The 13,884-nt window shown below is 40.2% G+C and overlaps 1 protein-coding gene across 1 annotated transcript in view; it reads right to left on the reverse strand.

The window, feature by feature from the left end:
- Positions 1–4,042: 4,042 nt before the first annotated feature.
- The window catches only part of USP13 (ubiquitin specific peptidase 13), a 136,855-nt gene continuing 127,013 nt past the window's right edge, over positions 4,043–13,884 (reverse strand). The window contains 2 exon segments of the mRNA XM_023184813.2: positions 4,043–9,376; positions 11,582–11,666. Of these exon segments, the coding sequence (XP_023040581.1) occupies positions 9,283–9,376; positions 11,582–11,666 (179 nt within the window). The 3' untranslated portion in view covers positions 4,043–9,282.

Below are 13,884 nucleotides of genomic sequence, written 5' to 3' on the forward strand. Positions count from 1 at the left end.
ACTGATGGATTTGCTTCCTATTTTCCTGAGAAAATAAAGCAGGCAAAAGAGAACTGTCAGACTCTCTCAGCACTGTGCCTCCTCACCACCAGCAGCTGCACTCCTGGTCTCTGCCTTCCTACTATTGTCATGGTCTTTCTATGTCCTTGCCTAAATCAGCTCCCCACTTTGGCACCAGATCCCATCATCTTTTCCCTGCTCAAGGACATCAGATCAGCTCAAGGACATCTTCCATCTCTCTTTTGCATCCTTAATATTTCGATTTCTATTTGACCATCTTATTTCTCACATTTAAAAACAAAAACCTTCTCTTGACATCACCCCATTTCCCATCAGCCACCACTCCCATCTTTGCTTCCCATAGTGGTAAAACTCCTCAAAGAGTTGGCTGCATTCATTATCTGCCATTCCCCTTCTCCCATTCTCTCTTCAGCCCATTCCTTTCACTGTGCTTCCAAATATGTTCCCACAGAGATCACCCAGGACCTTGATTCTCAGTCCTCAGCTTACATACCCTATAATGGTTATTGGAAAGCTGATCACTCTCACCTCATTAAGATACCTCCTTGGCTTTCACTCCAGGCACCATGCTCTTGGCTTTCCTCCACCTTGACGGTCATACCTCTCAGTCTCATTTGTTGGCTTGTCCTCTCCCTGATTTCTTAGGTGGAAATCCCCCGGGGTTCAGTCCCTGGACTTCTATTTCCTGTCTTCCTCCATTGGTGATTGTACCCAGGCCCACTGTTTCAAATAGCATCTAGATGCCAACAAGTCCCAAATTTCTATCTTTAGTTCAGAAGCCTCTCCCAAAATCAAGTTGGATATCCAGCTTCCTACTCAACATCAACCATGGAATTCTAATAGGCGTTTCAAACTTAACACATCTTAAACTGGACTCCCGGTCATCTTTCTCCACCATTACCACCCCAATCCCACTCAGCCTTCCCTATCTTAGTTGATTGTAACTACACTCTTCAGTTCCTCAGGATAAAAACTTTGGGGTTAGCTTTAGCTACTCTCAATTCCCCCATACCCTACATCCTATGCATCAGGGAATCCTATGGTTCTTACCTTCAAATGTATCCCAAATCTGACCATTCTCACTAGCTTCACTGCTCCCACCCGTTTGAGCCATCCTCCTCCCACCTTGCTGACCACAGGAGCCCCCACCTTTATCCTTGCCTTCCTACCATCTAGTCTGAACAAAAAATTTATGAAACTTCAGTCAGATTGGGTCATTGCTCTGCAAAAGGCCCTATAATGGCTCCCCATTGCACTCTAGAGTCAAGCCCTTCCCAAAGCCTCCCAGGTCCAGGCAATCTGGCCCCTCTCTGACCTCCTCTCCCATTACTCTCCCCCCAACTCCCTTCTTTTGAGCCATACTGATCCTTTTGATGCTCCTCTGACATAAACATGCCCCCACTGTGGGGCCTTTACACCAGCTAATTACTTTTTTTTTTTTTTTTTTTGAGACGGAGTCTCGCTCTGTCACCCAGGCTGGAGTGCAGTGGCCAGATCTCAGCTCACTGCAAGCTCCGCCTCCTGGGTTTACACCATTCTCCTGCCTCAGCCTCCCGAGTAGCTGGGACTACAGGCGCCCGCCACCTCGCCCGGCTAGTTTTTTGTATTTTTAATAGAGACGGGGTTTCACCGTGTTAGCCAGGATGGTCTCGATCTCCTGACTTCGTGATCCGCCCGTCTCGGCCTCCCAAAGTGCTGGGATTACAGGCTTGAGCCACCGCGCCTGGCCACCAGCTAATTACTCTGACAAGCATATTCTTTCCCCAAATGTCCCCTAGGATGACTCCTTTATTTCCTTCAAGTCTTGCTTCAAATCTCACCTCCAGATGATTTGTTTCCTAAGTACTCTATTTATACTGCAATCTGTATCCTCACCTCTCCTGTATGTTTTCTTTTTTCCATAGCACTTAGTACCTCTTGTTATAGAATCTACTTATTTTTTATGTTTACTATCTGTCTCTCCTTGCCAAAAAATAAGACTCAACAAGGGCAGGAATATTGTCTTTATTTACAGATATATTCTAAGAAAAAAATACATAGCACATAGTAGATGTTTATTATTTATTGAATGATGAACCATGCTATTTAAATTAACAAAACTAACTGACTTAATGAAATTATCTCCAGAAAAATACTCTTGGAAAAAAGTCATCAATGTTGGTATAATTCTGAAATTTAAAAAAATCTTTTACATTAAAACAAAGGGTCAAAACTTCCATAGAGCCAATGCTAATGGGTGAAAATGGTGATATAAAAATGCCCTGTGTTCACCAGATTGTATATGCTTTATGTAACTCACCTCAGGTATTATTATGCCCACTACACAGATGAAAAGACTGAATCTCAGGGAATTATGTGTTTACCAAAGTCACATAGCTAGTCTGTGTTGGAAACAGGATTTGACTTCAAGTCTGTATGCCTCCACTCTTGCAATTATACCACCCTGCCTCCCTACCACACTGAAAGACTTTTCCTAGTTGATTTTTAAATGACTGGTTGCATGAGGGATGAGAATGGCTCACTGTTTCCTATTAAATTTCCCACTACAACTGAAGTTTGTCACCAACAGCATTTGAAAAGCAGGACCAAAAATTCAACAGTGCATATTCACACTGGTGAACTCCCCCATTAGGCATGAAGAGATATAGCAAATGGATGTGAGTTGAAGGGGGCTTGCAAACATTGTCCCAAAAACATTCTCTGGTGGCAAATAATTCTTCACAATCCAATCATTCCCTCATTGTTTTATTCCCCTCACCAAAACATATGGCAGAACACTGAAGCTGGTCATTTACTTGGATTTTTAAATATATAGGTTCATTCTTCTAAAAAATTTGAGCATCAAATGGATTTTTAAGCACTGATTAACATATCCTATATGGTAGGCAAAATAATACCTCAGTGAAGATGTCCACATGCTAATACTCAAAACCTGTGAATATGTTACTTTACATGACAACAGCAACTTTGCAGATGTGATTACGTTAAGGATCTTGAGAAGAATATTCTGGATTATCTGGGTGAGATCAATGTAATCACAAGGGGTTTTTTTGCTTTTTGTTTTATGTTTTTTTAAGATGGAGTCTCACTCTCTTGCCCAGGCTGGAGTGCAGTGGTGCCATCTGAGCTCACTGCAGCCTCAGCCTCCTGGGTTCAAGTGATTCTCCTGCCTTAGCCTCCCAAGTAGCTGGGATTACAGGCGTGCACCACCATGCCTGGCTAATTTTTGTATTTTTAGTAGAGGTGGGGCTTTGCCATGTTGGCCAGGCTGGTCTTGAGCTCCAGGTCTCAAGTGATCCACCCGGCTTGGCCTCCCAAAGTGCTGGGATTACAGGTGTGAGCCACCAGGCCTGGCCCACAAAGGTCTTTATAAGAGGGAAGTAAGTCAGCCACGGGAGATGTGACAACGGAAGCAGGGGCTGCAGTGTTGCCAGTGCTGTGAGGAAACCATAAGCCCAGGAATATGAGCAGGCTCTAGAAGCTAGAAAAAGCAGGAATTGATTCTCCCTTACAGCTTCCCTACCAACACCTTGATTTTAGCCCCGTAAGACCATTTGCATAGTAATACATTTATTATTTTAAGCCACTGAGTTCATGGTAATTTGTCACAGCAGCAATAGAGAACTCACATGCTTTAGAGACACAGTGTCATAGAAGTGCCTAAGTCTCTGGACATAGCGTGTGCCCACTCTGCTTTTATCTGTGTTAAGGGGGCCATCAGCAAACCAAGATCCAGGGGAACAACAGAAAGATTTGTGACGTGACATCTAGCAGATAAAGTCCAAGGCAGGAGACTCTGCCCTGCCCAAATCCTCCCTCCTCCACAGAGGTAACAATGTGCCATCACTGAGGGTCCCCTGTGATGGCTGCCTGGTAACGCCAAGAACCCCTAAAAAGAAATAAGATTAGTCATCGTCTCAAGTTACCTGTTCCACTGACAGATGAAAACAATCAGTGGCAGAATCCGTTTACTTGGCATTTTTCAAAATTAAAGAAAATAAGAGCCATAAAGGGCCTCAGATTGTGAGAATAGCTTTTAATTTAAAACAATTGAAGCAATAAATCATCCATCTCTCTTTCCATCACAGGCAAATACTCTCCCAAAACATTTGATATAGTTTAACAACAACTGTGACTAGTGCAAAATAAAATAAATACAAACTCTTTCAGGAGCCAACATCAAAACCTGCTGGACAGGTAGGCACAGGAACAGACTCAGCCTCTGCTAAGGCTGAGACAAGCGGCACATTGAGAGTGGCAGGATTTGTGCAGTGTTTCAACACACTCAGCTTTGAACAGACTCAACAATACCTGGGGAGGGGAAACCACAAGAGAATTTTGCCTACAATGAAACGAATATGTCCAACACCCTCATGTGGCTAATATCTTTGGCATCTAGAAGATGCTAGCAAAGGTGCAAAGGTAGCAGCTCCCAGGCAAAGCTGAAGACAGGCAATTTGGGCTCATTTGCTTTTGTCTTTTAACTGGGATCATACATATATACTGGTTTTTCGGCAGGAAAAAAAAAAAAAAATCTGCTTTCTAGGAGATATTCTGTGCCTCATAGTGCTCCTGACTCCAGTAAAAATATTTGTGTTGTTTCTGTTTATTTAGATGCTTTGCAGAATTGCCTTTCTTATTTACGGATTTCACTGCCTACCTCACACCACGTAAGTCTAGAGTGGGGCTGTCCAATAGAAGTATAACGTTATCCAGATATCTAATTTTAAATTCTTCAGGGGATACATTTTTTTTAAAGATAAAAATGGGTGAAAAGAATTTTAATAATATATATTACATTCTTAATATTTTATCTAATACATCAAAAATAGTGTCATTTCAGCATATTATCAATATGAAATACTTTAAATTCCTTTTTGGTACCAAGCTTTCAAAATCTGATGTGTATTTTATGTATACAGCACAGTCTCGATTTGAACAAGCCAAACTTTGAGTAGTCATCGTCACATATGGCTGTTAACTGCCACATTGAATAGCACAGGTCTACAGAGTCTTATGCAAACTCTTTTAGAGTGATTTACGGAGTGGAAAATCTCTGTGACACTGCACTGGTGATATCAGACACCAACTCAAGAGTACAGAACCTTGTTGTATAGCCTAGGATTTTTTTAAAATCTGAAGTAAGGATATTATCACACTTTATCTAATCCCATCCCCTGCTCCTGCCCCTGACCCCTGCCATCTCCCCACAGAATGCCTGTACTGATGTGATTTAGCAACAGCGATGCCTACAAGATGACAAAGACGGCCTTTCTGTGGGAGACAATTGTGTCAACACTTATTTGGGGATCATAGCTCTAACTGAATTAGAATTTTGTTTCCCATCCTCTTCTAGAATTTTAAAATATTCTATAAAAGTGACAGATTTAGTTGAAGGCAGTTCTGAGGCTTTTCTAGGAGGACATTTTAAATGGATTTTTGTTTTGTTTTTGAGGGGGATGGAGCCAAAGTACCTCATGGACTGGAAAGTTGTTTGTTTCAAGAGTAGAAAAAAGTGGGGCCGGACGCGGCAGCTCATGTGCGTAATCCCAGCACTTTGGGAGGCTGAGGCAGGTTGAGGTCAAGAGTTCAAGACCAGCCTGGCCAACATGGCAAAACCCTGTCTCTACTAAAAGGAGAAAAATTAGCCAGGCTTAGTGGCGTGCACCAGTAATCCCAGCTACTTGGGAAGCTGAGGCAGGAGAATCACTTGAACCTGGGAGGCGGAGGTTGCAGTGAGCTGAGATTGCACCACTGCATTCCAGCCTGGGCAACAGAGCGAGACTCTGTCTCAAAAAAAAAAAGGTGGGATGACTACCCAAAAAGTATAGATAACTGTAGTAGGAATACAGAGGCGTGTCAGGGGCACTAAGAATAACACAGGTCCTCAACTGGGGAGTATAAGCTGTAACAATGCAAAAATACAACATCCAAACCTCTAAGTGATCCCTCATATTTCACATGTCAGACTCTAGTGGTAACCACAGGAAAATAAAAATAAAATGTTAGGGCAAGAGAGGACTTCTGAGCTAATCTAGCCGAACCCACTTGTTTCAAATGAAAAGGCCCAGAGAGGTACAGTGATTCAGTCCCACCTCACTTCGAGTGGAGTCAGGATACAGACCCAGGTGCTCTCACTATGAATTGCAGGTAAGGCTCTGGTTCAGGTAAAGGGAATAAATGACTCAGGGAGCAAGAGGCTCGAGCTATCCCCATTGGACTTCCTATGGCCCAAAGTAACCACTGGGAAATGTTAGGCACATTCTCTTGTAGGCAGGAGAAAGCAGCCTAGTCAATTCCAAAATACTGAAGCAACGTTGATGTAAAGGGTCACTAACACATGACTCTTCCAAAGTCTTTTCTGCATACCTTTTTTTTTCTTTACAAGAAAATCCCAATCTGAACCAAACTGGATTTCTGATTGGTTATATGGGAATTTAGATCAACTGGCAAAATAAAAACTTTGATACATTACCTTTTCCAAAGACACATTCATTGGAATTCTACACAAATGGACATCAAAAGATATTTACAGGAAGAAAGTGCTGTCTTTCACACAAACACCCATATACAGTGAGAATTTCACAATTAGACCACCATGCCTCACATAGAGGACTCCTAACAGACTGATAATGAGTTGACACAATCCAAATGTTATTCCACTTTTCAGTCACAAATAATTGTGTCTACACAAGTGTAAAATTAAGCAGTACATTCCAGACTTTTATAGGGGAACCTGCCTTGTAAATATTGAGATACACATATAAATACGCTTTTAAGCAAGTAAGAAACCCATTATTTACTCCAGTTTTTCCCAGCTCTCAATCTGAAGTAAAGAATAGCACATATACAAAACTTTGCCTTGTAGAAATAGCCCTTTGTGTTGTGAGGCAGAAGAAAAGGCAGCCATAGCAGAATTTCTTACAATATGTCTAGGCATCAAAAGGGCTAGTTAATGAAATCAAACAATTTATAGCCTATAGTCTTAAATATTGATTTTACACCACTGATTTTTCAAAGTTTTATTACAAAATTTTTATTTTATTCAAAATACACACGCTGTCTTTATCCACATTTCAATCCAAACCCCTCAGTCACCCCCAATTCCAAAAAACAGGTCTTTGCTTTATAACATCGCTGAAAACAAGCCATTTTTGATGCAGGTTTGGAGTTATTATTCTATGACACTCACTCTGCCCTAAGGGGACTGGATTTTGTAAGGCTGCTTAGTGTGGGGATGTCCACGGGAGTCAGTGACTCTCATAACAGAGTAGGACTGCTTTAGGAAATCCAAGTCAACATTAGGAGGTGACACCAGTGGGCACACTTTAGTAGAAAAGTACTGCACCATGAGCTCCCTCCTTCTGCCAATCTCATTTGTTCCCAAATTGAGGAAAACATCAGAGGAGAAAAGGCAGTCTACTATGACCCACCACGGCACACCACATTCTACTCATTGAAGGTTCACTGTAACCAATCTCACTGTATCCTCAAAGCATGATTGGAAAGAAGGGCAGGTGTCATCATACCATTGTTCAGATGAGGACAGTGAGGCACAAGAAGGATGAAGGACTTGCCCAAGGTCCACAGCCAACTAGGAGCAGCACTCAGGTCTCCAGGCCATGGGCCTCAGACACCATGTCCCTCGCTCACATGGCACCAAAGGATCACCTATGAGACAGGGCCCCCCAACATACCCAGAATCCTGACTGCTCACAACTCACTACATCCTAATCCAATGTCTGTGCTTTATTTCACCTGGTTGCTCTGTTTATTTTCCTACAGTTTCTAAAAAGACCCTTTCAACCAAACAAATACATGTTAAACAGGCAGCAATAAATCCTTTTTCATTTGACCGAATAATCTGAAATAGCAACTCCAGAGACTGTAGAATTTGATACAGACCAGTAGGAAAATTATAGAAATTACAGAATGCTATCATTCCACTTTTCATCACATTGGAAACTCTAATCTAATCCCAGGTTGCAACTAAAATGCCGAAATAACCAAAATGAAAAGGATAGTCTATATAAAATTTCTTTGCATCTAAAATCCTTAGAGTGTCCAAGATCACACTGTCGGTCACATCAGATAAGCAGTAAAGACAAGTCAGAAGGTGATAAACCAAAAAAGGGCAGAGATGAGACTATGGCCCCAGAAAAACAAGGAAATGGAGGCAGATAAACAGCTCAGAGACGGGAAAATTACAGACAATTTGGGGCACGTGAGATGATTCCAAAGAGTTATCATGTGAGATGGTTAAAAGAGATTAGCTATTTTAACTAAAAATAAACACCATATCTTTTGGGGAAAGGGCTGCTGAGAAACAGAGAATTTACCTACCTTTGACAAAGTACAATATTATGCTGCTGTGGGCATCTAGCATTACATCAGCAAATGTCCCAAACCCAAGTGAATTCTTGACAGCACTTAAAGGCAAAACTCAGCCCTCTTTTTTACTCCTTAAAATCTAAGTGGGGAACTAATCTTCTCGAAGGTTCCTGAGTCATAGTTTTGTGAAAATATTTACTTGCTTTTTTCAGATATGCTTAATACCAACTGTTCAGCCTTTAAAAACAAACTTGTCACAGATTTTCTAGTGGACTCCCTTTTCTAGTAAATCTCACACTCTCAGTCACTCTCACACACATTCACACAATCATATTAAGAATTTTGATATGACTTAAATTAAAAATATCTTTCATTGCAGAGGCTCTATTACGGACAGAGCATAATATCTACATGGATACATCAGAAACTATTGTATGTCATGAAAAAAATATGTCACAAATAAAGCCCCACCCAATTGCTGATTTTCTATATGAAACACAAGTGGGCTTTTCATTTGCTGTGGGTAAGGCCACACCACTGGCCACATTATTTGGTTTCTCCGGAGGCCACTACCACTGACCCCCAAAGCAAAATAGAGGGCTGGGGGCACATCTCCATTTCTGATGTGCTGATGGCAGATCCTCCACCAGCAATATGAATACTTTTTTGTTTTTAAATATCATCCTCTTTTTGAACATTTATAAAAACTATCTATAATATAATAGTGTATCATCACTAATAGAAATTTCTTCCCAGTTCTATTTCAGAAGGTGTCAACTGATCGTGCTCTTTAAATAAACTATAAATACCACATGTATTCCTTCATGTCTGGTTGTTTCAACTTCTTCTTCTTCTTCTTCTTTTTTTTTTTTTTTTTTGGCAAATTAAAAAGGCATATGGCTTCTTCTTGCCAACTTTTATATTTGAGGTTTAGCTTGGTATCCTGTGGTAAAAGTACATGTAGCCCAGGTCTTTAGGGGGCCTTTCTGAGGCACAAACTTTGTGGTCATTGTAAATCACCCATCTGAAACAAGACAGAAGCATTTGATGGATTTAAGTCAGTTCCTGGAAACTTTACAGAGAGAAGTTACTAAACCATATGGCACACAATACTTAACCATGATGTTTTAAGATACTATACTCAAGTTCGTTGTATAAAAAGGAACAGAATGCTGGTAGGGAATCACAACTGCTTTTTTTTTTTAAGAGACCTCATTCTGTTCCCCAGGCTGTATGGTAGCACAATCTGAAGCTTCGAAGTCCTGGGCTCAAGGGATCCTCTTGCTTCAGCCTCTGGAGTAGCTAGGAACACAGGCACATGCCATTATACCCAGCTACAGCTGCTTTTTGATTCTTAAGCTCAATCAAAAAGTAGTTACTAAAATGTATTTGGAGCCTCCAAACATTTTAACCTTTGATCCCATAACTCCCTTTATAGAAATCCATAGCCTGAGAAACTGAGTCAAAGAATTATGTACAACAATGCTTATTTCAGTCTTAGGTATAAAACTAGCTTAAAACCAGAATTTTAAAAAAATCCACGCAGTGAACTATTATAGAACTATTAAAATTTATTCAAAGAATATTTGGCAAAATGAGAAAATAATCATGATATAATATGAAATGGGAAAACAGGTAAAAAAATCGTATGTACTCTGCACATATTTTAAGCTTTTAGTTAAGTTGTAAATACATGTGCATATTTATATGTAATATGTGTGCATATAGACATATATACACTTTCTTCCAATGAGCCAATAAAACAAAGAAAAATATATCAAAATGTAGACAATGGTTATTGTTAGGCTTCCAGAGTACATATTCTTTGTATATTTTTATATTTATAAATTATTTACAATGAATTTTATTGCTTTAAAAATTATAATTAAGCTATTTTTCTTTTAAAAAGAATTTTTATTTTATTTTCTTTGACTTCATTCCATAAAGTGTTTTTAAAAGAGCTATTGTGTTTGTAATAAAAAGAATTCACTACAAAGATTAAATCCCAACCGGACGCGGTGGCTCACAACTGTAATCTCAGCACTTTGGGAGACCAAGGCGAGTGGATCACCTGAGGTCAGGAGTTCGGGACCAGCCTGACCAACATGGCGAAACCCCATCTCTAGTAAAAATACAAAACTAGCCAGACATGATGGCGCACGTCTGTAATCCCAGCTACTTGGGAGGCTGAGGCAGGAGAACCGCTTGAATTTGGGAGGTGCAGGTTGTAATGAGCTGAGATTGCACCATTGCACTCCAGCCTGGGCAACAAGAGTGAAACTCCATCTCAAAAAAAAAGATAAATTGCTGTGCTCAACTATTTTATCAATCAAGTTAAGAAGACAAAACTAAAAGACACACCACAAAAGAACACAATGGAGTCCAGGTGGGAAATGGCCAGTTCTGCAGTGGGAGCCATGGAGCCAGAGGCCACACTCAGGCATTTCTCCAGCGTCCACGTGGCCTGAGCACTGCCCTCCAGCAGAAGTGCCAACCCACAGGCCACTCAGTACGGAGCTGCAGGAAGGGCACCTGTGGGGCCTGTAGGGATCCAGCCCAGGGAGAAGGTTCTGAGGAAAGCAGCAATCTTTCATTCCACAACTGTCTCATTCCCGGTTCACCATACATTTAACAATTCTACTTAAGAAGGCTGAGAAGCCAACTGCAAGGTTGTAGTAAGGCAATGCACTGAAGGTTTAGAGCTGCCAGATAAAACACAGGTTACCCAGTTACATCTGAGTATCAGGCAAGCAATAATCAATTTCAGTATAAGCATGCCCCATATAATATTTGGGACCTAGAATACTTGAAATTTATTTATATTAAAAAATATTCATTATTTATCTGAAATTCAAATTTAATAGGGCATCCTGGTTTTTCTTGTCTTGTTTCGTTTTGTTGGCTAAATATGGCAATCCTAGGGAGGTTCCAATTACAGCATACATTTTGCTGCAGGATGCATCTTTATTTTAGGAAGTCACTTTGGTATGATAGTTGAAAGCGGCTTTGAATACCAGCTCTGACATAGCTACTTACTAGCTAAGGTCAAGCTATTCAGCCTCCCTGAGTCTCAGTGTCTTGATGTGTAAAAGGGCATTAACAGTGTACCCTTTACAAGACCAATGTGAGAACCAAATGAGATAACATACAATGTACCTAGGAGAGTGCCTGTTATCTAGTAGGTACCCAATAAATCATAGCTATCATTTACTTTCTAAAAATGACTCACCTTCCTTCCTTTTTGATATGGCAAATGTAATGACCACTCATTGTGGATGTTCCCATGTGACTGATGAATGCAAATAGCTCATATGCTGTGAAAGAGGAAACAACTCAGTTACAAGGCAGCATTTCCACAATGAAGAGCACTTCTGGTTAGAATTTAAAACCAACAATAGTATAACCCAGCAACTGTTTGGATTTGAAAGACAAGGTCTATTTATCTTGCTATGTTGACAACTCATACATACTCAGAGTGACACTAAATTCAACCTGCAAATTTGTGATCACAAAAATAGGACATAAATTATCAAAGCACAGCTGATGTTAAATTCAAATGTGGAAAGCGATTTTTAAAAATCCCACAACCCAGTCTGGTGGCAAGCTTATGGGTGGATCTAAAAGGGTAGTCCTGGCTCTATTGCTTCCAAATAGCATGAGGGCGGACAAGTTGTTTCCTCTTTCTGAGCCTGTTTCTTTATGGGGATTTTAAAAAAGTCCACCCACTTTGCAAGGTTGTATAAAACTTAAATGAGCAAGTCAGACTAAAATACCACACAAATGTCAAAATTATGAGGAAGAGAGCAGATAGCTGTTATCATTTATAGAAGAGGATAATGCTTTGTGCAGGATTTTTCACTTGCTCATGATTATAACTTACGTGGTACCAAACTTCAGGCTTCATGCTTTCTGAAGAAGGAGATATATGGCCTCTGAGACAGTGAGACCAATGTTTATTCTCTAACAAGTACCTCCTGCATCAGGCCCAGTACTCTATGATATCCATGTTGAATCCATTTTAGTTCATGTTGCCAAAGTGGCTTCCATGAACAAGTACCAGTCCACTCAGCAAACTGTTACAGACTACAATGAGATAGTATGGAAACTGAGAGTGCACATTTACAAGACTTTAGAGTAATTGAGAGTAAAATGCATGTCCATTGAATTTAATAAGCAAAAAAAAAAATGGGCTTGCATATTGATTTTGCTAGTACTCCACTTTTACTACATTTTCCAAAAAAAGTATTAGTTCTGGACAGAGCTTTTCTCCTACTCCTCTGTCTCTCTTTCTTTCTCTCTTGCTTTTCACTCAGGCTCATTCAACTTACTCAGTTGTCAATCCCCAGTCCTCATCTTACTCACTCTTCAGCAGCATCACATACTGTTGATCACCTCCTCTGTTCTCAAATACTTGCCTCCAGGACATGACTCTCTTGGTTGTCCAGCTGCCTTGCTGCCTTACTGCTTCCCTTCATCTCCCTGACCTTTGAATTTTGGTGATCTGGGGTTCAAACCTTCTTCTTCCCCCCTCTACCCAGACTCTCTTTCTCTCTCTTGCTCTCTCACTCTCTCTGGCTGATGTCATGTAGTCATACAGCAGTAAATGATATTGTTTTCTTAATTTCATTTCTGGAATGTTCATTGTTAGTGTATAGAAATAGAATTGAATTTTGTATATTGATCTTGTTTCCTGCAACCTTGGTGAACTCATTTGTTAGTTCTAATTGTTTTGTAGTCGATTCCTGTGGACTTTCTATATATAAGATCACGTCATCTGCAAATAGAGACAGTTTTACTTCTTTCTTGATAATCCAGATAACTTTTACTTCTTTTTCTTGCCTAATTGCAATGGCTAGAACCTCCTGTACAATGTTAAACAGAAGTGTCAAGAGGGGCATCCTTATCTTCTTCCTAATCTTAGGAGGAAAGCATTCAGTCTTTCACATTAAGTATAAGGTGAACTGTGGGGTTTTTGTAGATACGTTTTATCAGGCTGAGAAAGATCACTTCCATTCCTAGTTTGCTGATCATTCTCCCCTCAGCCTTATCTATCTCAATCAATGGCAATTCCATTCTTCCAGTAACTCAGGACAAAATCTTGCCTTCTCTCTCACACTCTTTATCAGCAAGACGAAATCCAATCCATCAGTAAATCCTGTATCCAGAATCCAAATGCTTCATACAATCTCCACTTGTAACCCCCCCATCCAAGTCACCATCATATCTTGTCTGAATTAGTACAATGGCCTCTTAATTGGACTCCCTGCTTCCTCCCTTTCCCCCACCAACTATTCTCACCATAGTTGCCAGAGTGGTTTTCTTTCTTTCTCGCTTTCTTTCTTTCTTTCTTTCTTTCTTTCTTTCTTTCTTTCTTTTCTTTCTTTCCTTCCTTCCTTCTTTCCTTCTTTCTTTCTCTTTCTTTCCTTCCTTCTTTCCTTCTTTTTTTCTTTCTTTCTTTCTCTTTTCTTTCTTTCTTTCTTTCTCTTTTCTTTCTTTCTTTCTTTCTTTCTTTCTTTCTTTCTTTCTTTCTTT

Source organism: Piliocolobus tephrosceles, chromosome 2, assembly GCF_002776525.5.
Source record: "Piliocolobus tephrosceles isolate RC106 chromosome 2, ASM277652v3, whole genome shotgun sequence".
NCBI classification, from domain to species: domain Eukaryota; kingdom Metazoa; phylum Chordata; class Mammalia; order Primates; family Cercopithecidae; genus Piliocolobus; species Piliocolobus tephrosceles.